The following is a 26054-nucleotide window of genomic DNA, read 5'->3' as shown; positions in this document are numbered from 1 at the left end:
CTGAACCATTTAAGGCTTTATAGGTCAAAACCTATTGGACCTGAAAACTATTGGTTGCCAGTGCAGTTGGACCAGAAGCCGTCTTGCAACCTGGCCACTGAATTCTGCACTAGTTGAAGTTTCCAAACTGTCTTCAGAAGCAGCCCTACATTGCAGTAATCTAACCTTAAAGTTACCAGAGAATAGACAACAGAAGTTACAGTAGGCTATCACTGTGCAGATAGGGGCATAGCTGAGCCACCAGCTGAAGCTGATGGAAGGCACTTTGGGCCACTGAGACCACCTGAGTCTTGCACATAGAAGTGAACTTCTGATGTGCGCAATCACTGCAGGCTACTGTTCACATTCTGGGTGAGTGGGGGGAAAGAGTCCTTTTGACTGGCTTGCAAGATCTGTAAGTTACCAGTAGTGGGCGTAGCTATTTATGCTCTTGCCCTATTAATAATCAGTTGCTGAGCGTCAAGACGTTTCTTACATGCACCAGCTTTTCTTGAACTAGAACGATCACCAATGCCTTATTTACAAAATAAAGAAACAAAAAACAATTTTGTGGAAATGCTGTTTTTGAGACTGAATGTTCTATCTATTCACAGTGCTTCGAAATTTGGTTTCAGTTTGCAAGTAAAATCTTGGAAATGAGCTTCAGATTTCCGTTTAGGCAAAGACCAGGGAGGGTTAAGGAATGAAGTTTTGAAAGGTGATCGGATCGAAAGTGTTAAATCGTGCCCAATAGGATGGGCAGTATAGTTTAACAAAGGAAAAAGAGTGCAACGATTGCAATATTTTATTAATCCTGAAGGCTTCGAAGTACGTCGCTGGCAGCTTAACACTGTTCGGGGAAAGGCTGCAATGAGCAAATACTTCGAGGGGAACGACCTTCCAAGGTTTGCACAACTTCCCATCATGCCTCGGGGTCCCAAGTAGTTTCAGCCATGGCAGGAGGACGCGATAGGGTGGGGTATTTGCTGAAGCAATTGCAACGAGCATCGTAAGTGTTTTGCGATTTCCCCTGTTCCTCGCTTTGTTGATACTCAGCGTGACAGCGCCTAATAAAGCCATCTTGCTTCCCACAAAGTTGTAATCAGCTCGAGAAGCTCAGCCCCTTTGCAGCCTTCCAAAAGTATAACGAGGGTTTGAGGAATCTGCAGGTTCTAAAGTCATGGAAACGGGTGAATCTTAAGAACCCCCCCCCCCTTATTTTTGGAAGTTGTCCACTATCGTGACCATTTCGGTTTTCCTTTTTGCTGAGTGAAAGGGAGAGGAGAAAACTAGAGGGCACCCCCCGAAACATCTGCTTGTTTCAAAAGAGTACTTAGAGATTACCAAATTGTACTTTGGTGTTTGCTGAAACTTTGTAGTAGCTTTGGCTAGAAAAACGAAACAAAACTACAGACCAAGTTGGAGTTCATTATAAAAATATATTATTGCCAGTTGAGCATATAAAATTCTGCATAATGTGGAGGAAATGGATAGTGTGTCTTCCTCTCTCAAAAATGCAGGAGTTTGGGCTGTCCCATGAAAATGACTGGTAGCAGATTCAGGACAGGTAAAAGAAAATACCTCCTTACAAAACTGATAAATGAATATCGCTGCCACAAACTGGAAATGCATACAAATTAAGACCCAAACAAAATGTTTCCTGGGAGATGCTATGAAAGACTTTAGGTAATCTGGAATATTTTTGATCCCATTCAATCACATTGAAATTTGCTCAGAAGGAATCCACGATAAATACAACAATTTATTGATTCTGTGTTAATTGGACAAGACAAGAAGTAAAATAGAAATGTTGTTTTGATCAAATAAGCATTTCCGTTCATGGGCTTTAGAAATAACAAGAGGTGGAGAATCTAACTTTACTGTTGACATTCCTAAATGGGCATGCTCTATTTCTTAGGTTCAAGTTGTCTTCAAATTATATTGGAGCTTTGTACAAACATTTGTAAACAGGTTTAACGGGTGAGCATTGCAGTAAGAAAAAGTATCACCACTTTGAGACACTAGATGGCAGGATACATTTGCAAGAGAAACAGTGCCATATTAACAAATTCATTATATTATTAGTTACTTACATGATGCACACACTGTGCACTCATGCACACATGGGTTGCACATATCTGATTTTTCTGTGCATGTCGATCCACATACATGGGCACTTTCTATTCAACTTTGATCTCTGTGTTTTCCATTTACACTGGTGGTTTGTGCTTGATGGGATGGGATATATTCACACTGTGTCTTATTGCCCTCCCCTCAGAGCTTCCACACCCTCCTTGAGTTCCAGAAACCTGTGGGCAGTTGTTTACCTGTGTAGTTTTGGGGTTTATTTCAGGTGAAAGTTTTCTGATATACCAGACTTGTACAAAACAGTGGTTTAAAAAATATATGAAGTGCACCAGCATCCCACTAAGGAGTGCTTTGCCACTGGAGATAGTGGGTGTGATGCTAGATGGCATCATCCAGCAAAATGTCATGACACAGTTAAAAAGAAAACCCACGCAATGTGCTTCAATGCATCCACAATCGGGTAACATGTAATTTTATGTTGGACTTTTTTGTACTTATTGCATTATTCACAGATAATGAAATTCAGAAACATCGGGATAAAATGTGTGAAAAGTGTATGCTCCCACTTGGATGAGGACAGATTAAACGCACACACACACACACAAGATGCATCCATCCACTTTGAACAGCCATGTGTAAACACCCAGTGTTGATGAACTCCTTACTTTTCCAGTGCTTTGTTACACAAATAATTCCCCCTTTTTCCTTTCATTAGATGTATGTGTCCTGCCCATTCCCACACTTATACTCAAGGTAAGGTTGTCCTTATTTTGTGTCTTTATGTCAATTATTCCAGTTCCCATTAAACAGTCATTAGGACGCAAACTAGATCAACAATACCTCTCAAGAGAAAACTTGTTTAGTGACAGCATCTCCTCACACTGTGCCAGGAGATGCTTCTGAAGCTCACATGTTTTGGGGAGTGGCTTCTCAAGCAAGTCATGAGCCTTGTTAGATAGAGGGGGTTTCTTGTTCCAGGCACTCATCTCCTTTAAAATTCTTCGCCATTCAAGGAAACTCTCATTGCACACCTTTGCAGCAGGAAACCAGTGCCCACTTCCCCATTATGGGGAGTAAATTGCTGCATTTTCATAGCAACAGATTATAGGTGTGGCAAAGTTGCCATCCCCTAGGCCAGGCATAGGCAACCTTGGGTCTCCAGATGTTTTGGAACTACAACTCCCATGATCCCTGACCACTGGCCCTGTTAGCTAGGGATCATGGGAGTTGTAGTACCAAAACATCTGGAGAGCCAAGGTTGCCTATGCCTGCCCTAGGCTTATCTGTGTCTGGCTCACAACATGTATACTGTTTGTCAGGAACAGAGGAGAAACAGTGGTATCGTACACCCTTGCCACTTGGCTGCATGTCAAGGATGTTGTGAAGCTTCGTTCATAGCTTTAAGCCAGCCAGGTGCTCCCAACTATGAATCAACAATTTACAATAATCTGTTGAATGTTATGTTATGTTGAATGTAACGTTAAATGAAATAAAGGAAATTGAAACAGTGAGATTTATCATAGTTCTTCTTAGTGGCAGAGGAAGGGGGGCAGGGGGGCGGTCCACTTCGGGTGCTGTCTCTGGGGTGACAAGAAGGCACTCCCCAGGCACAGTGGCACAAACCGCCGCCATCGCGCTGCCACAGCTGCAAGCAGAGGATCCCACCACTGTCCATACGGCGCTCGAGCGGCGCCGGGGGCAAACCCGCATGCGCCATACCAGGCGATTTGCCCCGTCCCCTGCACCGGGTTCCGGTTAGCCTTTCTTCGCCCCTGGTTCCTCTAGGAGAAAACAGAATCAGACCAATCCAGATGGAGTTTTGTTTTGTTTTGCCAATAGGCACACAGCTAGATTGTAATTAGTAGTGATCCAGTGCATAGTAGTGATCCAGTCTACAGTATTTGCTTAGTGTCTTCCTAAGGGTTCCCCCCCCCCCAGGGACGTAGGAGCAGACCACCCCAGGTGTCATCACTGAGGGGGGTGACATTCGGCACGCCACCCACCCGTGACTCCCAAGCCTACCCCGAGACATCAGGGTAAGGGGGGAGCTGCGCTGCTTTGCCAGCTGCATTCCCCCCCTTGCCCCTTTGTTTTGACAGGTTAGGGGAGGCTTGGAAGTCGCGGGCAAGTGGTGCGCCGAATGTCCTCCATTGGCGGCTCGCTCTGCCCCCATGGGCAGCTCGCCTTGCCCCAGGCTGCAGGGCACGCGTGCCGCTCTGCACGTGCCCTGCGGCTGCCCTGCGCCTGGTAGGGCACCCTCCATGCCATGCCCCCCTTGGGAGTGTGCCACGCCCCCCTCAGGAGCGCACCTATCCTGGGCAGCGCAGGCATATGCTCCATTGCTGCTCCCCCTCCAGTACTGCAGATATTGAGCTTCCTTTAGCGCACACACAAAAAGCCATTACCTTACTGTAGCCTTACTGAATTGCACGTACTGCTCTCCTTGGAAATCTGTTGCACAAATATGGATGTACAGTATCTAGCAAGACCGCATGGGCTAGCCGTGCCCCCCACTGATGATCCATGCAGTCGCCACCACACCACCCTTTCCACCTGTATTTGGCCCACCATGTGAAAGGGCCGGAATTCCCTTTGCCTGGAGAAGCTCCCTATGTGTACTGGTGTACCCGTGTAGAGCTTCTTCACACATAGTGTGCAGACTGCAACACATGGATGCAGTGCATGTCAGCAGCAGGAACAAGGCTGGCACATTGGCCCTGCTGCTCCTCCTTACCGGTACATGTTCCTTCAGCATGGGGGGATGTTGCCTTGAACACACACTGTTTATGTCCCCCCGCCTGCACTGTACATTTAATGCAGTATCTGACCATTTTAAACAACCATGGCTTCCCACAAAGAATCCCTCTTTACTGGAAAAACTGGGAATTGCAGCTCTCTGAGGGGAATAGGGGCCTCCTAACAAGTCTGAGCATCATTAACAAATTACAATTCCCAGGATTCTTAGAGGAAGTCATAATTGTTTAAAGGGGTATGATCCTGCTTTAAAAGTACACTGTAGATTTGACCTGAGTCTTAAATGAGCTAGAATTTACTAGTCTCAGAGCACCTAATCCCATAGCAATGGTGAAGCGTAAGGAGGTGTGGCCCTCATAAGTACACAGATGGGAGATCATTAGGAGCTGTATGTGGATTGCTCTGAGTTTTCTAAGGATGAACAGGACATTCGCCATCTACTAACACTTGATTGAGATTTGTGCTGTGGAATTAAGCAGAACTGAAAACAATTTACAAAGTAAACCATGCAGGTTATGGAAGAATCCACATGTATATTGCTATTCTGTTGCCTTGTTGTTTTTGTTGCCATTAAGTATGCCACTTGGAATATTTTAATAGAAAAGCAGCCTATAGTTTTTTAAATTGCAAAATTATAAACATTCTTCGACAGCGGTGAGATTGTAAAGGAGTGACTTTACTGTGACTCCTCCTAAAGAAGCATTCTGTGCTGCATGAGTATATCTACTCCAAGGGAAACCATATAGTTTTCCAAGCTCAATAAAGCCTTTAACAAAAGCTTAGCTCTGCCAAATAATAAAGCAGCAGGAGATCTATCATACCATCAAAACAAAATAGTGTAAGTGGCTTGGACATGTCTTCGGGATGTCAAATTAATTACGAAAACGACAACAGACTCAGACATTAGGGGAAATCAACCATGAACAGGGCTGGTGAGAGATGGTAGGAAAAGTAGCCAAGGGTAGCAGACTTAAGCATGAATAGGAAGCACAAAAAGGATTTTTAATATATTTATGGGTTTAATTATTTGGGTCACCACTCCAGTGCACCCCAAAGTATCTGTATAGGCTCATTATCATTGCTTCACTCATTGGCCATGAATTCAAACACTAAATATTTAATTCAGCTACCAGACAGAAGGAGTGGTTTGTTCTTTGACTGGGGTAAGAAGGGCAAGATTTGACTTTTTGTATGTGGTGGGGGTTCTCCATCTTTCTGTCTCTCTCTCTCTCTCCTTGTGTATCCCACTGTGGAAGAAGCTAGTGACCATATAGGTTTTTTTTTAATGAAAATTGAAAGGATATATCTGAGCAGAAATTAAAAGATTAAAGTGAAAGTCTAGAATTTATATGCAAGAGACATTGTAAGAACTCCCAGCAACAATGGCTGTGCTGCTCCCATAGAATGAGACTCACAAAGGTGAGATGATAATAATAATAATAATAATAATAATAATAATAATAATAATAATAATAATTTTTATTATTTATACCCCGCCCATCTGGCTGGGTTTCCCCAGCCACTCTGGGTGGCTTCCAACAGAAAAATGAAATAAAATAATCTATTAAACATTAAAAGGGCTGCCTTCAGATGAATTCTAAAAATCTGGTAGCTGTTTTTCTCTTTGACATCTGATGGGAGGGCGTTCCACAGGGCTGGCGCCACCACCGAGAAGGCCCTCTTCCTGGTTCCCTGCAACTTGGCTTCTCGCAACGAGGGAACCGCCAGAAGGCTCTCGGTACTGGAACTCAGTGTCCGGGCAGAACGATGGGGGTGGAGACGCTCCTTCAGGTATACTGGACTGAGGCCATTTAGGGCTTTAAAGGTCAGCACCAACACTTTGAACTGTAGATCTTTCAATGTGGTCTCGGTGGCCGCTCCCAGTCACCAGTCTAGCTGCCGCATTCTGGATTAGTTGTAGTTTCCGGGTCACCTTCAAAGGTAGCCCCATGTAGAGCGCATTGCAGTAGTCCAAGCGGGAGATACTTTTTATTGGGCCAGCAGGCCTCTGAAATCCTGGAAGAAAGTTTCTGAACTGTGTATCCTTCATCAGACAGGTGTAAGAGATATGATCTACTTTTAATAACAAGGACAAGCTGGCAGGTTTTGAGGAGATACTGCATTAACTGGATTGCAGAGAATTTTGTCTTTCTGGAGACTTGTTTTTCTTACAGATTTTCCCCAGTTCGTGAAGTAGTAATATCCTTTGCCCATCTTTCCTCCCTTTGTTTGAGCTCAGTTTCTGTTTAATAATAATAAAAATAACATTAAATTTTGTGAGACATGGACAGATGTTACTTGCAAGTTTCAGGAATACAGCTTCCAAACTGCTAAGATCAAGCAAAAGGCATATTATTGGTATGATTTGATCAGTGGCGAAGCTGCATGCTCCAGTACCGGGGGCAGAGAGCAGGCGGGGGCATGGCTGGTGCGCATCTCGTGGGTGTGGCATGCCACCCGCAGGGGCGTGGCACCGCCTGCGGGGGCGTGGCAACTGACACGGTGGGGGTTGCGTGACGTGGGGGGCAGCCGCGATGGTACCCCCCTCCCTGATGGTGCCGGGGCCGATGCGCTTCCCCTGCCCCTCCCTTCTTCCGCCAGTTGATACCTGGCAACACGTTGCTGTCGTCTTCTTTTTTTAAAATTCAGAGCTGCCAGAGGGATTTCAGTTGAAAATGTTTATGAAGGGCAGATTTATACATGGCAGCTGGCTGCATGTAATCACCGCAGGAACATGTGGGGTTGTGCCTGACTCGTGGCCAAGCTGTGCTCATATGGAGGTGCCATTTGTGTGAACTGAGGCCTCTGTGTGGGTGCTATACATGTGGCTGCCACTGTTTTCATGTCAGTAATGTCATGTTTTGAAGAGAGCAAGTAAATCTTAATGGTGAACACTAAAAAAAGAAAAATCCCAAAGATGACACATTAACATCTTGGGGTATATAATTCAAAATTTTAAAAAATATCCATTTAATAGGAGCTTGTTAAAAACATAAGCAAAGATGTGTCTTCCTGTGCTGTGGCTGGGCTTGCTAACTTTGGTGTATAATTTCTTTTCCAGGTATTGAACATGCTGCTACGAGGAAAACAGACTATGCTTTTGAGGTAAACTTAATTAAGTTTGACAACTATATTTGAAACAATACAGTGGTACCTTGGGTCTTGACCTTAATCTGTTCCGGGAGTACATTTGACTCCCAAAACCATTCAGAAACCAAGGTGTGGCTTCCAATTGGCTGCCGGAGCTTCCTGCTCTTAAGCGGAAGCCGTGTTCTCAAACCAGAACACTTACTTCCGGGTTTGTGGCATTCGGGAGGCGATTTGTTCAACAACTGAGCCATTCGAGAACTAAGGTGCCACTGTTTTATGCTCATTTTAAACCCACTATTTCTTGAATATATAATACACATTGGTTATTTGAAAATATAAGTTTTGTAGGCTCCATACAACCTCTTTTCTGAAATGTATTATTTCTTGGCTTTTACAGATGGCTGTTTCCAGTATCCGATATGGAGAAGGAGTTACTAAAGAACTGGGCATGGTAAGCCATTAATTACATATTATCAATTACATATTATCACTAGGGCTGTTATTTAATTTTTTAAAATTAAAAATAGCATTATAAATAATTGTGCGTTTTAGCTACATTAAATATACTTCTGAATCCTAAAGTTTGCTGCATCTACAATATGGAGCTTAAGATAGGGACAACCTCTGCATTGTTGCTACCAAGAAGTAGCAGATGGGCAGATACATTACTGCAAATGTTAATGGCTATATGTTGTCTCTCTAATGAATCATCTTCATATGGAGATTAAATTAATTGGCATCATTTAAAAACTGAACAGACTCTTTTCCAGTGAATGGGAAGCTGTCTTGAGCACCATTTGGTGGAAAGGTAGGGGTATAAATTTAACAAATAAATGACAGCAATCCACCCAAGGAATCAAATTTACGCAAATAAATCGAATTTACTGTCTATTGCAATCTCATGTTCTGGAAAAGATGGGGGCGGGGGCTCACAGTGACCAGTCAGATAACAAGTGGGATATGTAGAATTTTGTGTTGGAAGGTTTATTTTCCTTTGGGATTGGGTTTTTTGTTTGTTTGTTTGTTTGTTTGTTTCCTTTTTCTTTCCTTTGGTTTTAACAACTTTTTCCTCACTGTAGGACCTGCAGAATTTGGGTGTTAAAAAAGTCTGTGTGATGACTGATAAGAACCTTGGTCGCCTCCCTCCCATGCAAGCAGTCTTGGATTCTCTGACAAAAAATGGTATAAATTTCCAAATATACGACAATGTAAGAGTGGAGCCAACAGACCAGAGGTACTACTTTTCTGTTATATTTGTGCAACCTGCCCTTTTCTACTTTGCATCTAAGTTTCTGCAAAAAAGAGAGCTTGAGATCAGGACTTAGTAACTCCTGGGCTTCTACAAGATGTTAAAACGTGGAGGACAGATGTTTACGTTGTTCCATGACCTTAAATAACTTTACCTATTTTTGATTTCACAAGTAAACTTGCAACACTGCATAGAAAGCAATGGTTCTTTCCCTCTCCAATGCCAGTACATTGATAATTTAAGGTCTGCACTGGTTTTCTGTACCTTCCTTACTTAGCACAATTCTTATACGAAGCCCTAGCCACACAAGTCCAGCATATTTAAGAGACCTTCTCCTTTTCATTTCTTTATGTTCCACCAGAATTTCTTAAGATTGGACAGGAGTCCTGACTATACTATGCATGCAAAAAATTGTGCTCTGTTGCTATAATACAATTGTGTAAAAGGTCCTGCCCTGTGCACGAAATGATCAGTGCTGCCATTTGCAGCAATGCTGTGCAATGCCTCCTCGGATGCAAGCCCCACTGAGTTCAATGGGGCTTACTCCCAAGTAAGTGGGCATAGCCTTGTGAGCAGAAATAAATGTCTATTGGCAAAGGATGAGAAGAAATAAGTAATAGAAGAGAATAACATTTTTTTAATCTTATTGTTGATTGAGGCTTTATTCTGATCAGATGTTCCAGCAGTAGGACATCTCTGTGTAAATGCTCACCAGTGTGCATATTTTGACCTCCATTTTTTTCTACTCCAGGTTTCTGAATGCTTAATCAGTTTAAAGCAAGCAAGAAGTATGCCTGGATAGCTCAGCTACGGTAGTTAGAGAGTGGTGCTGATAATGCCAAGGTTGCAGGTTCAATCCCTGTATGAGACAACTGCATATTCCTGTATTGCAGGGGCTTGGACTAGCTCATCCTCAGAGTCACTTCCAACTTGACAATTCTATGATTCTACAAAACCTGATAAGAGTTTGGATCGAATCCAGAACATGTTAGTTCCTATTAAAATCAAGGGGACTGGTTTCCACAGCTACTCTGGGCAGTTCCCAAGAGAATATTAAAAACACAATAAAACATCAAACATTAAAAACTTCCCTAAACAGGATTGCCTTCAGATGTCTTCTAAAAGTCAGATAGTTGTTTATTTCCTTGACATCTGCTGGGAGGGCATTCCACAGGGCGGGCACCACCATCAAGAAGGCCCTCTGCCTGGTTCCCTGTAACCTCACTTCTCACAGTGAGGGAACTACCAGAAGACCCTCGGTGCTAGACCTCAGTGTCTGGGCTGAACGATGGAGGTAGAGACACTCCTTCAGGTATACTGGAGGATAATATATAGCTTTTCATGTTGATTTCATTAGGACCTAAATATATCTTAGTCAGGATCCAACCCACCAACTACTATACATGTGGAAATATTGCTTTCCCCCTACCTCAGCTTTCCTGAAGACTAGGTTCCCAATGCCCTCTTTGTTAGAGGCTCTTAAAACTGCTCTTCAGGAGAAGAAAAATGATCTTCATGCATGCACACTAATGCATGTGCAATGGATGGTTTGTGTATGCTGGGATCTTTTGTGGTTTTAACTACGTTATGGCCCTCTGTGAGCTGTTGGGTAGAGCAGGGTAAAATGAACCAAATGTTCTTTTCTTTTCAAGTTTCATGGATGCCATCGAGTTTGCTAAAAAGGGGGAGTTTGATTCCTATGTTGCCTTAGGAGGAGGTTCAGTCATAGACACTTGCAAAACTGCTGATCTCTATGCGTCCAGTCCAGAATCGGACTTCTTAGATTATGTCAATGCTCCCATTGGAAAAGGGAAGCCTGTCAAAGTTGCTCTCAAGCCACTGATTGCAGGTAAGGAAAGTTGACATGATTGGGTGTGATTGTGAGATGGTGGTTCTTTGGTTCTCATTGCAAGGCAGGTTTAGCCCTGCTGATTGAAAGACTGTCTGTTGGAACTTAAAATAAGATGCTCTGAGTCCTTTGGCGAAAGAGCAGGGTACTAGCGTGGTAAATCAATCACCTAGATTAAATAAATTCACATGCTGCTCTCTGTGGTGTGAAGAGCGGCATTATTATTTATTAAATGTGTATACCCCACTTCTTCTGAAGATCATAACATAAAAATACAAAATGAGAACACAAAAAACCAAACCAATAACCCCCCTCCCACAAACTCATTTAAAAGGCCATAGAATGTTTAATCAGCCAAAGGCCTGATTATAGAAAAACATTTTCACCGGGTACAGTACCTAATATTGGTGCTAGACAAGCCTCCCTGTGGAGAGCATTCCACAAATGGGGAGCCAGGCAGAACAGTTCCAGTTCTCATGCTGCAACCCTCTGGAACTCTTGTGGAAGGGGTACAAGAAGAAGGGCCTCAGATGATGATTTCAGGGTCAAGATCAGTACATATGGGGAAGGCGGTCCTTGAGGTATTAAGCAGTCCTGAGCCATTTAAAGCTTTATAGATTAAAACCAGCACTTTGAATTGAGCCTGGAAACTAACTAGCAGCCAGTGCAGTTGGGCCAGGATAGGTGCAATATATTTAAACTGTCTTGTCCCAGTGAGCATCCTGGCTGCCAAATTCTGCACCAGCTGAAGTTTCCAAACCGTCTTCAGAGGCATATAACGTGTTGCAGCAATTTAACCTACAGGTCACCAGAGCATTGATGACAGAAGTTAGGTTATTCCTGTCCAGATAAGGGCACAGCTGGGCCACCAGCCAAAACTGATGGAAGGCTGATGGAAAGATACCAAGTCTGATGGTATCAAAAGCTGCCGAGAGGTCAAGGAGAATGAACAGGGACACATTTCCCCTGTCTCTTTCCTGACAGAGGCCTTCATAAAGGGCAGCGAGGTGGGCGGTAAACCAGCAGAATCCCTAATCTGTCCCAATTGCCCAATGCCAGCAATGGTAGCATATGAGAGAGCCTTCTTTGTGGTGGCCTCCAGATTGTGGAATGACCTTCCCACCGCCACACTCAGTTTATTACCACAGTGGTACTAAGCTACTAACATGAGTTTGACCAAACTGCGGGAGGCAGTGGAAGACAGGAGTGCCTGGCGTGCTCCGGTCTATGGGGTCACGAAGAGTCGGACACGACTAAACGACTAAACGACAACAACTGCTCTTTCCAGCAGTTTCCCACCACCCTGAATCCATCCTCAGAACAGTACATAAACTAGCAGCAGTCCTAGGGGCCGGGGGTAGGGGAAATGACTGCCATCAGCCAGAATTTTAAGGGAAGAGCAGTATCTCCATTTTTTGTCCCTTCCACGAAAATCTCCCCATTTTGTCACTTGGGAACTAAGCTTCTAAGTTGATTTACAAAGTTGTGCATGTGCATGCACATACTAATAAATTTAATTTGCTCTTTTCCAAAGTTCCTACAACTGCTGGGACTGGAAGTGAAACTACTGGTGTTGCTATTTTTGATTATAAAGAACTAAAAGTAAAAACTGGTAAGAATTGAATGTGTTTGCATCTGTTACCATGATTCTTTTCTTCAATGTCATGGCTTGGTACTACGCCAGAGTTTACAGTATCCTAGAAGATTTCCCCCAGCTGAGTAGTATTTTCTAATGTATTATAACATACATGATGTGGAAAGTCATAGCAGGCCAAGAGATGACAATACATTTGTAGAAAACTTTGTGTGACCCCGCTAAGCAGCCTTGTTTCTCCCAACTCATCAAGTAGTGGTGGGAAGGAAAGAAGCAACGCTACCTTTTGCAAGCAAAAGCAGCAAAGCAGAGAAGTCACTTCCCACTGTTACTTGCGAACTGCAGCCATGTGCCTCCTACCTCCTTCAATGGTGGGGAGGGAAGATAAAACTACTTTGCTTCAGGAAGCAGCAGACGTGAAGCTGTGACAACATCATCCCAAGTTGGAACCCTATATGCTAGGAATTTTGACAGGTAGACAAGAGAACTCACACATTGTGTGATTGACAGGTGGGCAGGCCCCACAGGTCAGTCAGTTGTTTGCACCTCCCCTTTCAATCAAAGGATCTTCAAGGTAGCTGACAATAATACCATTAATGCTAAAATCAAACACATGCACTGGCTGATGGTAAGAGACCAGAGTATGCTTGCTTGCTTCCCTTCAGCTCAGTAGTCCCAGGACTATTGGCAGCTGGAACAGAGCATTCTTTCTGGCAGAGAGAGGGGAAGCAAGCTCCCCAAAGCTGCTCCTTACACTACTGAATGCATAGGACTGAGTTGGTCACACACACCCCTTGCTGTAATGTTCTTCTGGAACAGCTACCTTCCAGTGGCCCAGCTCTCTTGGCTAATGCCAGGCATCAAAGTGTACTTATCTCCATAGCTACTTAAGATAGCGGTGTTTGCTTTGACAGGACAAAGGCCCTTGTTTTCAGAGATTCTTGATGAGATTCCTTTTTTTAACAGGCTCTTAATCAGAATTCAGCTAATCTGTTATTAGAAGTATGTACATCTGTGTTTAGTTCTCCCCTTTCTCCCTGTTTCTGTGGCAGTTCTAACACTTCGTATGGTCAGTGTTTTTAAATAAATGTTAATATTGTTTCAAAATAGTTTGAGAAAGTCCTTTCTTCAATATATTCATTTAATGTCATTTTCTTGTTTAGGCATTGCTTCTAGAGCTATTAAGCCTTTCTTGGGCCTAATTGACCCTTTGCATACTCTCCATATGCCCAGGCATGTGACAGCTAATGGTGGATTTGATGTGCTTTGGTAAGTATGTATTATAAGTAGTTTAGATTTATTTATTTTTTGAGACATTTTTATGTCTCTTGGGTGTGGGTATATGTTGATGACCTTTTTTTTAATTAAGCATTTAAGAGGAAGGAAAAAAGTCTGACTTAATGTTTCAGTTGTTAGCTGAATTGCTTTTCTCTGATTTCCTAGTCCTTTTCGCCCTCTGGACATTGCCAGGCTACAAACCTTAAACTGGGGATTTGGGATATAAGAATCAAATCAAAATAATCAGGAACAGTCACTCACTTCTAGTTTTTCAATGGTAAAGGTAAAGCGACCCCTGACCATTAGGCCCAGTCGTGACCAACTCTGGGGTTGCGGCGCTCATCTTGCATTATTGGCCGAGGGAGCCAGCGTATAGCTTCCAGGTCATGTGGCCAGCATGACAAAGCCGCTTCTGGCGAACCAGAGCAGTGCATGGAAACGCCGTTTACCTTCCCGCTTGGAGTGGTACCTATTTATCTACTTGCACTTTGATGTGCTTTCGAACTGCTAGGTTGGCAGGAGCTGGGACCGAGCAACGGGAGCTCACCACGTTGCGGGGATTCGAATCGGCAAGCCCTAGGCTCTGTGGTTTAACCCACAGCACCACCTGCGCCCCACAGTTTCAATACGTTTCAATGGTAGTGATTTCCAAATACTAATGGGACAAGCCACATCAGTTCATATTGTTCTGTTTCCCCCTCCGCTTCCCCCACCACCCTGCCAGCCATGCACTTGAATCCTATACTGCTCTTCCCTACAATCAGCGCAGTCCTTGTCCTTCAAACCCAATGAACCGCCCAGCGTATCAAGGAAGCAACCCTATCAGTGATATTTGGGCCATCCATGCATTACGGATCGTTGCTAAATATTTAAAAAGGTAAGAGTTTTATTTTATTAGGGTGCATATAATTTTCTTTACTGCAATGGATTATTTGGAGGTAGAGAATTGTGGCAGAGAGAATTTGGATGCGTCCAGTAACAGGGTTTTGCTTCCCAGGGCAAATTTTAGAAAGAGCATGTCAAGATTAGTTAAGGAAGTCAGACATATGTCATACAAAATTGCATAACTCAGGTCCCAGTCATTAAAAAAAGAGAGGACATAAACTTTTTCATGCCACAAAGCAACTAATTTGAGACAAATGCAATGGGAATCGTGATAGAAGTCATAGCACTCTCTTCTGACACCTGCTGTGATCATTACTGATAGATACTTATTGAGTTCCACTGACTTTGAAAAAGGGGTTTTCTCCTTGATTTTGAGCACTGTCTTTCATGTGAGAAACTGCTTTTTACAAGGTCAGATCATTTGTCCCATCACTTGGTACCTGGTTGTTTAGATGTTAGGAATTGATCCTGGAACATTCTACATGCAAACATGTTTTCTAGGACTGAACAAGGGTATTTTCCCCAACCGGGTAGGGTTTTTGCCTATGAAACCAATGCCACAATAAAACCAATTGACCATGTAGTCTCCTACAGTGCAATTTGCCTTTTGAATAACAGACTTTCCCTCCGCACAGAGCCATCAGGGATCCAGAAGATAAAGAAGCAAGGGCCAATATGCACCTGGCAAGTGCTTCTGCTGGCATTGGCTTTGGAAATGCTGGTGTACATCTTTGGTGAGTTGAGAACAATTTTTATTGCCCTCACATAGCTGCTGTCTTTTTTATTCCATTAAATGCAATAAAATGTGAACGCATTGTCCATGGGGAGGGCATGATCAGTGCTAGTTACAGTCTTCTGTCCAATGTGGCCTTTCCATTGTCAAGCAAAAGCGCTTAAAACTGGGCTTTAGCAGTTTAAAATATGCTTAAATGTATAATGCTCTATCTACATAGCTGCCAAGTCTCCCGCTGAAAAATGCGGGATCAGCAGCGGCACGGCACCGGAAGTCGCTTCTACACATGTCTGGACATGCATAGAAGCGACCTCCGGTGCCGCTCTGCCCAATTTCCGGTGCCCAGACATGAGCAGAGCGGCACCTGAAATGGAGCCTCCCTGACAGGTAGGAAATCTGGGGGATTTCTGGGATTTTTTTCTATTTGGGATAACAGATTAAACGGATTAAATTCCGGGGGTTTCCCACGAAAAACAGGAGACTTGGCAGCTATGTCTGTCTATCTATTTAATTCATTCATTCATTCATTCATTCATTAAATGAACAGTCATACCTCGGGTTACAGCTGCTTCAAGTTGTGTGTTTCCGGGTTGCACTCCGCGCGGAACCCAGAAGTACCGGAACGGGTTGCGAATGCTGCAGGTTGTGAACATGCCTTCCGCACGGATCACGTTCGCAACCCAAGCGTCCACTGTATATCCCATCCTTGCAAAGGAAGCCAGGGCAACTCTGTGCTCAAAGGTGAACATTTTGAACATTTATTTATTTTTAGAATTCAAATGATTTTATTTTCATTTACATAAATGTTTAAAAAAATCACAACTGACTTCGTTAAGAGAACAATATTGCTGACCTACTGTGCAAAAGAGTCAGATCGGTTTCACACCTCCTGTGGCAGCTAATACCCAGAATTTGCTGGGACACAGAGACTCTGCCTACCAACTATGCCTATCCAGTAGACTCAAAACACTACACTGAAACCCTCTCCCCCTTCTTTTACCTGCCTTCAACCCATCTTAGATAAATCCTTCTCATTACCCCTTCCTTTCGGATCTTCATAATAAATGCTCCTTTTATAACTTCTAGAAATAGCTCGCCCATTACTTCTATCAGCAGAGAGAAGCAAGCAATGTTGGGGCACAACTCTGCATTCCACTGAGATAAGCCTTACATTTATTTTTGTCCTTTCCTGCATACTCCAAATTGCCATAACTTATTCTTTTAATCGTCTTCTCTCTCTCTCTCTCTCTCTCTCTCTCTCTCTCTCTCTCTCTCTCTCTCTCTCTCTCTCACACACACACACACACACACACACACACTGTATATATATCTCATATATATCATATATCTATCTATCTCTATCTATCTATCATCTATCTATCTATCTATCTATCTATCTATCTATCTATCTATCTATCTATCTATCATCTATCTATCTATCATACATATATTTAAAACTGCAGGTTTTTACAATAATCCTGCCAATGTCTTGATCTTTTTACAGTTTGTTTGTAAATACTCAATAAACCACTTCCATTCCTTTCTAAAAGGTTTGTAATCTTGATTTCTTATTCTTTATGCAGCACAATCAACTCTTTTTCATTAAGCTCTTTTGATTATCTATTAGCATCTGCTGATGTAGTGTTCTGTACTTATGGGCTGACTTTTTACAGGGATCCTGTGAGCGCTTACATATGGAAATATTATATGGCAATAGAATCCAACGAAAGTCTAAGATCTTATGCGCACATTCATTGAGCTCCACAGGACTGCAATACCTCAAGGACCACCTCTTTCCATATGAACCTACCTGGACCCTGAGATCATCTTCTGAGTCCCTTCTTTGTGTGCCTCCTCCTTGAGAGGTCTGGAGGGTGGCAACACAAGAATGGGCCTTCTCTGCAGTGGCTCCCCATCCACCTTTAGGCGCCAAGCAAAAACATTCCTTTTTAACCAGGCCTTTGGTTGCTCTGATTTACCGTACATCCTATGCCCTTTTAGAAAGTGGCTTTTGGGGGGGGGCTATTGGGTTGTTGTTTTTATTTTTATTATGTATTTTGTGGTTTTATATCTTGATTTTATTCTGTGAACTGCCCTGAGACCCTCGGCTATAGGGTGGTATATAAATTAAATGATAATAATAATAATAATAATAATAATAATAATAATAATAATAATAATGGTAAAGGGACCCCTGACCATTAGGTCCAGTCGTGACCGACTCTGGGGTTGCGCGCTCATCTCGCATTATTGGCCGAGGGAGCCGGCGTATAGCTTCCAGGTCATGTGGCCAGCATGACAAAGCCGCTTCTGGCGAACCAGAGCAGCACATGGAAACGCCGTTTACCTTCCCGCTGTAGCGGTTCCTATTTATCTACTTGCATTTTGATGTGCTTTCGAACTGCTAGGTTGGCAGGAGCTGGGACCAAGCAACGGGAGCTCACCCCGTCACAGGGATTCAAACCGCCGACCTTCTGATCAGCAAGCCCTAGGCGGTTGTAACGTAAGGCCTGGCTGTATACGATGGATTGTTTGGTATGTTTGGGATGGTAGCTAGAAGCATGTAGATATGTTTGTCGGTCAGTTGGTTTTCTGTATAAGGTGGTGTCTATATGTCCATCCTGTATTTGTTCCAACTCTACAGACAGAGAATCTCACCTAAGAGATCTACAGCAAACCTTTTTAGAACTAAAATATCCACCTGATGAAGTTAAACAACAGATCAACAGAGCCAGACAGATACCTAGAGAGAACCTGCTGCAAGACAGACCCAAAAAAGAAAATAACAGAACACCACTAGTCATCACATACAGCTCCCAAGCTAAAACAGTACAACGCATCATCAGAGATCTACAGCCTCTCCTGGACAATGACCGCTCCCTTTCTCAAGCTCTGGGAGGAAGACCTTCCATTGCCTACAGACAGCCACCCAATCTTAAACAACTCCTCACCCACAATAATACAACCACCAGACTTAACATGGACACTGGTACCAGAGCCTGCAATAAACCCAGATGCCAACTTTGCTGCCACATACACCCAGACAACACCATTACTGGCCCCAACAACATCCAACATACCATCTCAGGACTATTTAATTGCTCATCCTCTAACATTGTGTATGCCATCAAATGCCAACAGTGCCCTTCAGCTCTCTATATTGGACAAACAGGCCAAACCCTACGCCAAAGGATAAATGGACATAAATCTGACATCAGGAACCAGAAGACAGAAAAACCAGTAGGAGAACACTTCAATCTCCCAGGACATTCTATACAAGATCTCAAAGTAGCTGTCTTACTACAAAAGAATTTCAGAAATAGACTGGAAAGAGAAGTTGCTGAATTGCAACTTATCACCAAGCTCAAAACCATGGAGGGACCTGGTTTGAACAGAGATATCGGGTTCTTATCTCATTATACATGATAAGCGATCTTCAGCCATCTCAACCCTTGCTTTTTCGTGCAAAACCATTTGCAGTCGTTTGCGGTCATCAACAGCTATCAGTCAGTCAATCACCCATTTCCACCACCCTTCTGAGTGATCCCCCCTCCCCATCCCCACCCCTCCCCACCCCTTCTCTACATAAGTGCCTGGAAACTTCCATTTCACTGTATCTGAAGAAGTGTGCATGCACACGAAAGCTCATACCAAAATAAAAACTTAGTTGGTCTTTAAGGTGCTACTGAAGGAATTTTTTTATTTTACTTCGATCCAGACCAACACGGCTACCTACCTGTAACCATTTTGAAAGGGTGAGGGAAGAGTGCCTGCCTACATGTGGAAACATTTGGGGGCTGTTATTATTATTATTTCGAATCCCTGTGACGGGGTGAGCTCCCGTTGCTTGGTCCCAGCTCCTGCCAACCTAGCAGTTCGAAAGCACGTCAAAATGCAAGTAGATAAATAGGAACCGCTACAGCGGGAAGGTAAACGGCGTTTCCATGTGCTGCTCTGGTTCGCCAGAAGCGGCTTTGTCATGCTGGCCACATGACCTGGAAGCTATACGCCGGCTCCCTCGGCCAATAATGCGAGATGAGCGCGCAACCCCAGAGTCGGTCACGACTGGACCTAATGGTCAAGGGTCCCTTTACCATTATTATTATTATTATTATTATTATTATTATTATTATTATTATCATTTAATTTATATACCACCCTATAGCCGAGGGTCTCAGGGCAGTTCACAGAATAAAATCAAGATATAAAACCACAAAATACATAATAAAAATAAAAACAACAACCCAATAGCCCCCCCCCAAAAGCCACTTTCTAAAAGGGCATAGGATGTACGGTAAATCAGAGCAACCAAAGGCCTGGTTAAAAAGGAATGTTTTTGCTTGGCGCCTAAAGGTGGATGGGGAGCCACTGCAGAGAAGGCCCATTCTTGTGTTGCCACCCTCCAGACCTCTCAAGGAGGAGGCACACAAAGAAGGGACTCAGAAGATGATCTCAGGGTCCAGGTAGGTTCATATGGAAAGAGGTGGTCCTTGAGGTATTGCAGTCCTGTGGAGCTCAATGAATGTGCGCATAAGATCTTAGACTTTCGTTGGATTCTATTGCCATATAATATTTCCATATGTAAGCGCTCACAGGATCCCTGTAAAAAGTCAGCCCATAAGTACAGAACACTACATCAGCAGATGCTAATAGATAATCAAAAGAGCTTAATGAAAAAGAGTTGATTGTGCTGCATAAAGAATAAGAAATCAAGATTACAAACCTTTTAGAAAGGAATGGAAGTGGTTTATTGAGTATTTACAAACAAACTGTAAAAAGATCAAGACATTGGCAGGATTATTGTAAAAACCTGCAGTTTTAAATATATGTATGATAGATAGATAGATGATAGATAGATAGATAGATAGATAGATAGATAGATAGATAGATAGATAGATAGATAGATAGATAGATGATAGATAGATAGAGATAGATAGATATATGATATATATGAGATATATATACAGTGTGTGTGTGTGTGTGTGTGAGAGAGAGAGAGAGAGAGAGAGAGAGAGAGAGAGAGAGAGAGAGAGAGAGAGAGAGAGAGAGAGAGAGAGAAGACGATTAAAAGAATAAGTTATGGCAATTTGGAGTATGCAGGAAAGGACAAAAATAAATGTAAGGCTTATCTCAGTGGAATGCAGAGTTGTGCCCCAACATTGCTTGCTTCTCTCTGCTGATAGAAGTAATGGGCGAGCTATTTCTAGAAGTTATAAAAGGAGCATTTATTATGAAGATCCGAAAGGAAGGGGTAATGAGAAGGATTTATCTAAGATGGGTTGAAGGCAGGTAAAAGAAGGGGGAGAGGGTTTCAGTGTAGTGTTTTGAGTCTACTGGATAGGCATAGTTGGTAGGCAGAGTCTCTGTGTCCCAGCAAATTCTGGGTATTAGCTGCCACAGGAGGTGTGAAACCGATCTGACTCTTTTGCACAGTAGGTCAGCAATATTGTTCTCTTAACGAAGTCAGTTGTGATTTTTTTAAACATTTATGTAAATGAAAATAAAATCATTTGAATTCTAAAAATAAATAAATGTAAGGAACAGCAGAAAGAGGGGGAAGGGAATTGAAATTGAAAATGTTGAAACTTGGTTAAATAATTGTTGTAATGCGTATAAATGAAAATTATAAATAAAAATTTAATAAAATAAAGAAAAGGAAGCACTGATCTGTCTTCCCCATACATAACCTGTATCCACTACATGCAGAGGTTACCAGCTGGATGAGCAGCTCCTTCACATGTCAAAAGGGGTGTAACTACATTTCTCTCCAGAATGAGAAATGCAGGGATATTTGCTTGTGCATTCAGGTGCAAATGATTATCAACCTCTTTTTCGTTTGTCTGCCTAAACTAACTTCCACATACTTGCAACAGCACTTTTGGACACCCAAGTAATTCTGGATCAGGGACTTTTTTCATTGTATTGTTCATACGAAAGGGTCATTGCCAAGGTGCCACTTAACCCCTTGACCCAACTGAGACAGAAGCAATGTCAGAGAGGCATTCATAAACCTCTTAGCAACTCTCTGCACCTCCTCCAATCAATTATATTCAAAATACTGTTGAGTATTTTCTTGTTGCTTGTAGAGTTTATTATGTTCCTACCTTTCCATACTAAAACGAAGGTTTTCTTTCCCTCTAGCCATGGCATGTCTTACCCTATTTCTGGCTTGGTGAAGAATTACAAAGCAAAGGATTACAATGTGGACCACCCTTTAGTGGTAACTACTTAATGCACTTGCTATTTAATATGCCTGAAAATGATATTGCTGTTACTTTCAGCACTGAACTTTGAACAATATAGGTTGCCTCATTGATGCATGCTGTGCTTTTCTTTCCTGCAGCCGCATGGTCTTTCTGTTGTCCTCACGTCCCCAGCAGTGTTTACTTTCACAGCCCCTATGTGTCCAGAGCGTCACTTGGAGGCTGCACAGATAATGGGTATGATTCTGCTTGATAAAATGTAAGAGTACATGCTTTCAAGGTTGATAGGCAAGATCCTTCCAGGATCTGCACCCTTTTTATGTCTAATGCAACTGACATTATTGTTGTTGTTGTTGTTGTTTGAGGGTTTTCAAACTGGAATGAGGAGCTTTTGTAGGTTTTTTTTTTAAGGACCAATGTCATCCCCTCCCCTCCCCTCCCCAATATAGTGGTATTTCCCCCCAGTGGATGGGCACAAGCTACTCCTAGGTCTGGATTAGAAGCTGGGGTGAGGTTAAAGAGAGCACAAAATCCATCTTAAATGTACAAGCTGAATTTGCCGGTATACAATTGAATCTCGCCCACAAAACAGCAACAGTTGGGAATTGGACTCGGCTAATGTGTCAGATTTACTGACAAGCAAAACAAGTCAGGTTTTGTATATTTTTTAAAAAAGTAATTTGTTGATTTATCCCTTAAAAAGGAAGAAACAAGCACCGACTCAGGGTGCTTCCACTATAATACTATAGTGGGCCATTGCCATTTTTTAAAAAATCATGGGGTAAATTTGAATAAAATGGAGGTGTGGGGATATGGGCAATTTTTTTAAAAAAAATTATATGGGCAATTTTATTCTAATTATGTTGTGTGGACACCAAAATATTTACTTGCATGAGGAGCACCTGTTTCCCAATAAACACCTGTCTGGAAACACCCACTGACTCATAAAGGTTAGCCTGGACTGTTTTAATATCACAAACATCAGTGTCTGATTCCTGGATTCCACTGATTTCATTACAGTGACCTTCCTGTCCTATAGGTGTTTTGTGTTCATCAGAAGAATTAGTGAGAGCAAGGGGCCCACAAGCCTAACTTCAGTCTGCAAGCAAGTGCATTTGGCTTTCCTCTCTAGAGATAAATCAGCTACATGCAGCAGGGTGGGAAAGTGGTTCCTCTCTCCAGTGCAGCTTGTCTGGGCAGTCATAGGATCCCACTGCTACAGCGAGAGTTGCTGTAAGAGCATCTGCCGTAAGCAATACTAATTGAACACACGATAAAAATGCTAAGAGCGGCTGCACCTCTCATGGGTCACTCGCAGCCTTTGTGTGTTTTCCACAATCTATTGCCACCTATCAGACTGTTGGTAGTACTGTAAAAGCGTAATGGGCAGAACAATTGATTCTCATGCCAGTTAACTTGTTTTTTGTTGCTGCTGTTCTCTTCCAGTTTGGATCTATATCATATTTTAGACTCCTTTAAGTGAGAAATAGTTCCATTCATTTTATTTCATTTCATGTTTAGAGAAATGACTGCTTTGTGTGTGCGCGCGCGCATTTAGTATATTCAGCTACTGCTACAGCTGAGGGGGGGGGGGTCTATTTTTATTTCCTCAAAGTTCCTCTCTTTATTTTAGGTGCTGACATCAGCACAGCCAAAACCAAAGATGCGGGTCTTGTTTTGGCAGACACTCTCCGGAAATTCTTATTTGATCTGAACGTTGATGATGGCTTAACTGCTCTTGGTTATACTAATGCCGATATCCCTGCGTTAGTCAAAGGGACCCTTCCTCAGGTAAGACAGGTGGCAAAGACCATTTCTCCTAAAATAAAACTTTCCTTTTTAAAAAAAATCATTTATTTTTAAGATGCGAATATAACAGATGGAATATCCTTATTATTAATATCAGTAAGTGATGCTTATATCAGTCCTAACTTAAACATACAGTATGGGTGGCGCTGTGGGCTAAACCACTGAGCCTAGGGCTTGCTGATCAGAAGGTCGGCGGTTTGAATCCCTGTGACGGGGTGAGCTCCCGTTGCTTGGTCCCAGCTCCTGCCAACCTAGCAGTTCGAAAGCACATCAAAATGCAAGTAGATAAATAGGAACCGCTATAGTGGGAAGGTAAACGGCGTTTCCATGTGCTGCTCTGGTTTGCCAGAAGCGGCTTTGTCATGCTGGCCACATGACCTGGAAGCTATACACCGGCTCCCTCAGCCAATAATGCGAGATGAGCGCGCAACCCCAGAGTCGGTCACGACTGGACCTAATGGTCAGGGGTCCCTTTACCTTTTACCTTTATACATTTGTATAGGTATCAAAACTGATACTTATAAGCCACACATTCAAACATATTGACAAATGTAGAAAGGGCAGTGAAATGTTCAGACCACTGGTGGATGTTGATCCTTCCATCCTTGCGATATAAATCACTCTACAACCATAAGGGCTCAGAGGATTAAAATAAAAAACATTTACTGTAAACGTTTTCCTTTCTCGGCTTTGTTTCTCTGGCAGCAAACAATTAAGTAACAATTGGATAAAATCTGTAATCCAATTTTCTTTATGCTATGCAGAGCATTCATAGTAGGAGGCAGAAACTTCTTCTTTTTATATTGACTTTACTCCACACATTATTTTGTACATTCTGTAAGAAGGAACCACTAATGATAAACAGATTTATCCTCAGAAACCAGCCGTGCCACTGCAACCATAGCTGATCCTCAAGCTGGGTTTTTGGTCTCTGATTAGCTTGGAGATTAGCTTGGAAAGGCATAAGATTTCATAGAATTGTTTCAAACCAGGAGAGGAGAACCTCAGTCCTGTGAACCAAATCAGGCCTTCCAGGACTCTCTCTTGGCAATTTCCCCTTCATACCCATATGAAGCCATACCCATTAACAGCCCTGTTCCATTCTTTCCTTGGGTGTTTTTGCCTGGCTGGAATTTGTCTTTGGACTGTGATAATAATGCCTATACCTTACCAGGATGGAAGATGGAAGAGTGTGTTTGTGTGTGTAGAAACTTCTGACTTACTTGTGGCTTGAATGCAGTCTACTGTGTAAAGGTTAGTCTGTTGCTCCTCACACTTTTGCCTCTGGCCTTGACCACCACTGTTCTCCATGTTCCGCATGAAGGAATGTGTCTGTCAGACTGAAAAAGGATCTCCACCCTATCTTTTAAACTGTAGCAAGGCGTATGCTCCAATCAATTACTAAGTTGTTAAATAACTTTCAGCCTTAATCACCAGTGTGTACTCAACTGTTGATAATTGCCAAAACCTTTACATAATTCAATTTTATTTTTTGTTTTTATTTTTTAAAGGAAAGAGTGACTAAATTATCTCCCCGTCCTCAGACTGAAGAAGAATTATCTGCCCTTTTTGAAGCTTCCATGAAACTGTATTAGATGTTCTTTTTAAAAAAATAATAATGCTTTCTTCAATTGCATCTAAACTCGCATGATGCAATTCAACTCATGACTGTCATATGAATGAGTGTAACTCCATATTCTAAATTTGAGAAATCATGCTCATTTCTACATATATTTGCAATCCGAAATATTTCTGCTTCCTTTATTGGTCACTGGATCTAATCACTGATGGTTCTCCCTTGCCTTCCTAAGAACTGTACAGCAATTCACTTCCTAGCATGTCACTGCATTATCTCTACATGAAGTGTCCAGATATCACAGATACAAAAATAAAACTTTACAAGTTCGGAAAGTGCCGTCCTCTACAGCCACTTCACATTCAGAACTCCCTTTCATACAAAGGATGCTTTGTGTTTTTTATGACTGCCTTGAACTCTTGGCTCAATGAAACTGCTACCCACCCATTCTGTGTAAGGACTCTTTTATGGCCAAATACCGGATGTGGGTCCGTAAGTCAATTTATTGCTTGTAAAAGAGGTTGGGAGGAGGTGAAATGCTGTCTGCTTACCCCAGATCGGTGTATCACTCAGCTAATGGGCATGCAAACTTCAATGTGAATATATGTCTGCACTCTCTCAGAGAGCTTTTGCGGCTCAGACTTTTCCATGGGCTCTTAGGTCAAATGAGAGGAGGAGAGAAGAAAAAAGAAAGCATAATTGAATTGTTGGTGATTAATAAACACACACAATTGCCACCACTACACTTCTTTTGCCTAAAAAAAAAATCCCAATTATTTAAGCAGCAGTTCAATATGAGTTAGGGCATATACACACTACAAGATTGAAGGACTTTGTCACAGACTCTAAGAAATGTAATGAGGGGATCTCTAACTGTATATGTTGAACATCCTCAGGAAACAAATGCCCAAAGCTCTTAAAGCCACAATAGCTGTAGCAATTTGATGCAGATTTAAATTTGGGGCAA

The 26054-nt window shown here is 42.5% G+C and overlaps 1 protein-coding gene across 2 annotated transcripts; it reads left to right on the top strand.

The window, feature by feature from the left end:
- The first annotated feature begins 841 nt into the window (after positions 1-841).
- ADHFE1 (alcohol dehydrogenase iron containing 1) lies at positions 842-25534 on the top strand. Of its 2 annotated transcripts, XM_035125658.2 has the most exons (14): positions 845-988; positions 2783-2820; positions 7883-7926; positions 8309-8362; positions 8991-9145; positions 10813-11009; positions 12544-12621; positions 13767-13872; positions 14606-14758; positions 15402-15500; positions 21641-21719; positions 21843-21939; positions 23336-23493; positions 25023-25534. In XM_035125658.2, exons 1-14 carry the CDS (start codon positions 933-935, stop codon positions 25104-25106), a joined length of 1398 nt encoding a protein of 465 aa, XP_034981549.1. In that variant the 5' UTR covers positions 845-932; the 3' UTR covers positions 25107-25534. The 2 variants fall into 2 exon arrangements, with proteins under 2 accessions (XP_034981550.1, XP_034981549.1); XM_035125659.2 differs by lacking the exon at positions 25023-25534 and having other exon boundaries at positions 842-988; positions 21843-21961; positions 23336-23463.
- The last annotated feature ends 520 nt before the right edge of the window (positions 25535-26054 follow it).

The sequence above is a fragment of the Zootoca vivipara genome, chromosome 8, assembly GCF_963506605.1.
Source record: "Zootoca vivipara chromosome 8, rZooViv1.1, whole genome shotgun sequence".
In the NCBI taxonomy this organism is placed as follows: Eukaryota; Metazoa; Chordata; class Lepidosauria; order Squamata; family Lacertidae; genus Zootoca; species Zootoca vivipara.
Note: the sequence above shows the minus strand (reverse complement) of the source record. Positions and strands in the feature narration are given on the sequence as shown.

Coding starts and splice junctions, on each gene's coding strand:
- ADHFE1 (XM_035125658.2), top strand. CDS start 933: ATGGCAGGAGGACGCGATAGGGTGGGGTATTTGCTGAAGCAATTGCAA. Junction 11,010..12,543: donor TCTCAAGCCACTGATTGCAG/GTAAGGAAAGTT, acceptor TCTTTTCCAAAG/TTCCTACAACTGCTGGGACT. Junction 12,622..13,766: donor AGAACTAAAAGTAAAAACTG/GTAAGAATTGAA, acceptor TTTCTTGTTTAG/GCATTGCTTCTAGAGCTATT.